The sequence below is a fragment of the Microtus ochrogaster genome, chromosome 5 (genome assembly GCF_000317375.1).
Source record: "Microtus ochrogaster isolate Prairie Vole_2 chromosome 5, MicOch1.0, whole genome shotgun sequence".
NCBI classification, from domain to species: Eukaryota; Metazoa; Chordata; class Mammalia; order Rodentia; family Cricetidae; genus Microtus; species Microtus ochrogaster.
Window position 1 is genome coordinate 77,899,994 of NC_022012.1, and position 2,964 is coordinate 77,902,957.

Genomic DNA, 2,964 nt, shown 5'->3' on the forward strand with positions numbered 1-2,964 from the left:
CTGGGTGGTGGTGGTGGCACCGCACCGTTTAATCCCAGAACTCTTGAGAGGAAAAAGCAGGTAGATCTCTGTGAGTGCCAGGACAGCCTGGTGTAAAAGAGCTAGTTCCAGGTTAGCTAGGACTGTTATACAGAAAAACCCTCTTTCGAACAAGAACAACAAAAAACAAAAACAAGCTACTTGCTTTTAATGTCTGCTCAATACCCTTGTCGGATTATGAAAGTTACTCTCCTAGTTTTCTAGGGTCTATGTAATAAGTTGTCAAATTTTAATCGCGTGGTTTCCTGTCTTTTTTGGGGGCTACCATACCTTGCATTTTCGTGATTTTTTTGCATACTTTTAAAAATGTTGACTTTTTATGTATATGTGAGTTTGTCTGTTTATGTCTGCCAAGATCCGATCCCCTGGAACTGGAATTCGAGTTCTGGAATGGCAGAACCGAACATGGGTCACCTAGAAGAGCAGTAAAATGGCTTTAACCTCCAAGGCACCTCCAGCACCCTCTGTGCTTTCTTAATAAAATGTATTACTTTGGAGTTTTCTTGGGATGAATTGTCCTGTTTAACCTCGATACACTGCAGTTGACATACAACTCCCGAGACCCTCCCCCCCCACACACACACACTCATGGTATTTACCTACTTATGAGACGCGCTGGGCTAGCGCGTGCGCGAGGGTGGCAAGGTGGGGGTAGGGCCAGCTACGTGATCGTCAGCTAGTGACTTTTTCAGACAGTGTGCCCAAGCCACGGGGACGCTCCTGCAAGTTCGAGCAGGGGACCGGACCAGGGCGCTCACCCCAGAAAACTTTCCGGTTAGTTGTTAAACCGTAGTTCAGCACTTCTGATACTCGCAAGCCGCCACAGGCCCGCAAAACCGGAAGCCGAGCGCCCAAATCCGGAATTGCGTCATGCAGACACCGCCTCTCTTTTTTTGGCTCAGCCCCTTCCGCTCTGAGCCGGGATTCGATTGGTCGACACGACCCCAATAAGAGGCTCCGCGCAGGCGTGTGTGACCTTTTCCTCTGCTGCCGCCAAGGTGCTCGGTTCTTCCGAGGAAGCTAAGGCCGCGTTGGGGTGAGGCCCTCACTTCATCCGGCGACTAGCACCGTGCCGGCAGTCCGCAACATGGCCTCCGTCTCTGAGCTTGCCTTCATCTACTCCGCCCTCATCCTCCACGACGACGAGGTGACGGTCACGGTGAGTGCGCGGCGTGGGTAACTGCGGGCCGGCCACGTGTTGGGCGGGCACCGGGCAGTCGGCTGCCCGATTAGTCGCTTTCTCGGATATTCGGTTCCTAGGCTTCCTGGCTTTTGGCGCGCATGCTCTCTGTTTTACCCGCGCCTTCCAGCAGCCGTGAAATGCGTTCTCGAGTGCGCCTGTGGTTGTCAGAAATCAGTTGTGAGTGGGTTGTCTTAACACTGGCTTTTAGGATTCCGACTCCGTCATTAGGCCTAAGGGGCAATCGCACTAGCCTCCGAGCTTTCAAACCTAGCCGATGTTTTTATGATAAACGTTTATGAGCTGTCCTTAGAAGCTCAGACTGGCAGTGTGGTCGTATAAAAGCGACTTCTGTGACTTAGTCTTAACCGTATTCTGATCGCCCTGATGGACTGCGTTTATGTTCCAGGAGGATAAGATCAATGCCCTCATTAAAGCAGCTGGTGTCAATGTTGAACCTTTCTGGCCTGGCTTGTTTGCAAAGGTAAGATTTGGGGAAGTCCTGCTAATACTATTGCCACTGTCCCTCTTGAATTTTGTATATCAGTCCCTGGTTTCTAGCAGGGACTTTAACCATGTCAATCCGATCAAATCCTTTAGGTGTCCTAGTTACGTTCTGTACAAATTGAATTTAGTGGCTTTTTTAAGTTTGGGCATTTGGAACAAGCAAGATGCTTGTTAAGTAGGAAGCTACGCTCTGGACAAATTGTTTTATTTCTTGGAAGGGGAGGTCAGCCAACTTGTGGAGCTGTGTTCAAAGAGTTCAAAAATTTTGAAAATCTGCCCATTACTGCTCTGTTGGGTTACCTAGGGCAATTTTCCCGACATGAGAGGAAATTCAGTAATCCGCACCATAAAACAGCAACCAAATACAGGCCCAGTTTGCACACTTCGTATCAGTTGTGTGTTTGTGTTGACTGTAGTCCTGTGCCTTGGTCCGGGAAAGGCTGAACAAAACGTGTCAGCGCAGCGTAAAACATAAGACTGAAAGCTCTTAACTGTCTGTTGTAGGCCCTGGCCAATGTCAACATTGGGAGCCTCATCTGCAATGTAGGGGCTGGTGGGCCTGCTCCAGCAGCCGGAGCCGCACCAGCAGGCGGTCCTGCCCCCTCCACCGCTGCTGCCCCAGCTGAGGAGAAGAAAGTGGAAGCAAAGAAGGAAGAATCCGAGGAGTCTGATGACGACATGGGCTTTGGTCTTTTTGACTAGGCGTTTTGATACCATGGCTAATAAAAGGATGAATCTGTAGAGGGGCTGGTGTTGGTTGTGTGCTTGTGCTACAGGTGTGGCTTCTTGAGGGTCCATGAATGGTAGCAGGTCCCTAAGGATTCAGGGCAGGATAGGATCTCTGGTTTAAGGCAAGCGTGAGTTACGTGTGGAAAAAAGCCTGGGTCAGTTATACTGTAGTCCTGAAGAACTTGGCCTGGGGTCGGTCTGTCTCCAGAAGGGCACCTTTCAGTGCCAAGGTGCAGAGCACCTGATTAGTGCCAGCCATTTTGAAAATGGACAAAGCCCTAGAAGCGCTTGCACTGTTAACAGCTCTTAAGATACTGTTCAAGGTGGCCAATTATCTCTTATAATTTGCTTCAGTAAAGTGACACTTGGACGGTTGGGGGGACGGGTCTGAGTAGAAATTGTGTTTGGTGAGCGCCCTGGCTTCTAGGGTTACCAGTAGAATTGGGTGGCAGCATCTGCAAAGGTCAGGAGAGCCTGTCCACTAGGATTTCCATTTTAAAATAGACCCT

At 49.8% G+C, this 2,964-nt stretch overlaps 1 protein-coding gene across 1 annotated transcript; it reads left to right on the forward strand.

Annotated features, from left to right (window-relative positions):
• The first annotated feature begins 986 nt into the window (after positions 1 to 986).
• Positions 987 to 2,469, forward strand: Rplp1 (ribosomal protein lateral stalk subunit P1). The gene is made up of 3 exons (XM_005347805.3): positions 987 to 1,198; positions 1,629 to 1,703; positions 2,231 to 2,469. Exons 1-3 carry the CDS (start codon positions 1,127 to 1,129, stop codon positions 2,426 to 2,428), a joined length of 345 nt encoding a protein of 114 aa, XP_005347862.1. The 5' UTR covers positions 987 to 1,126; the 3' UTR covers positions 2,429 to 2,469.
• The last annotated feature ends 495 nt before the right edge of the window (positions 2,470 to 2,964 follow it).

Bases quoted from the DNA above. Each gene is read 5' to 3' on its own strand.
- Rplp1 (XM_005347805.3), top strand. From the start codon at position 1,127: ATGGCCTCCGTCTCTGAGCTTGCCTTCATCTACTCCGCCCTCATCCTC. The intron at 1,199-1,628 runs GTGAGTGCGCGG...TTTATGTTCCAG, and splicing joins ACGACGAGGTGACGGTCACG to GAGGATAAGATCAATGCCCT. The intron at 1,704-2,230 runs GTAAGATTTGGG...TGTCTGTTGTAG, and splicing joins GGCCTGGCTTGTTTGCAAAG to GCCCTGGCCAATGTCAACAT.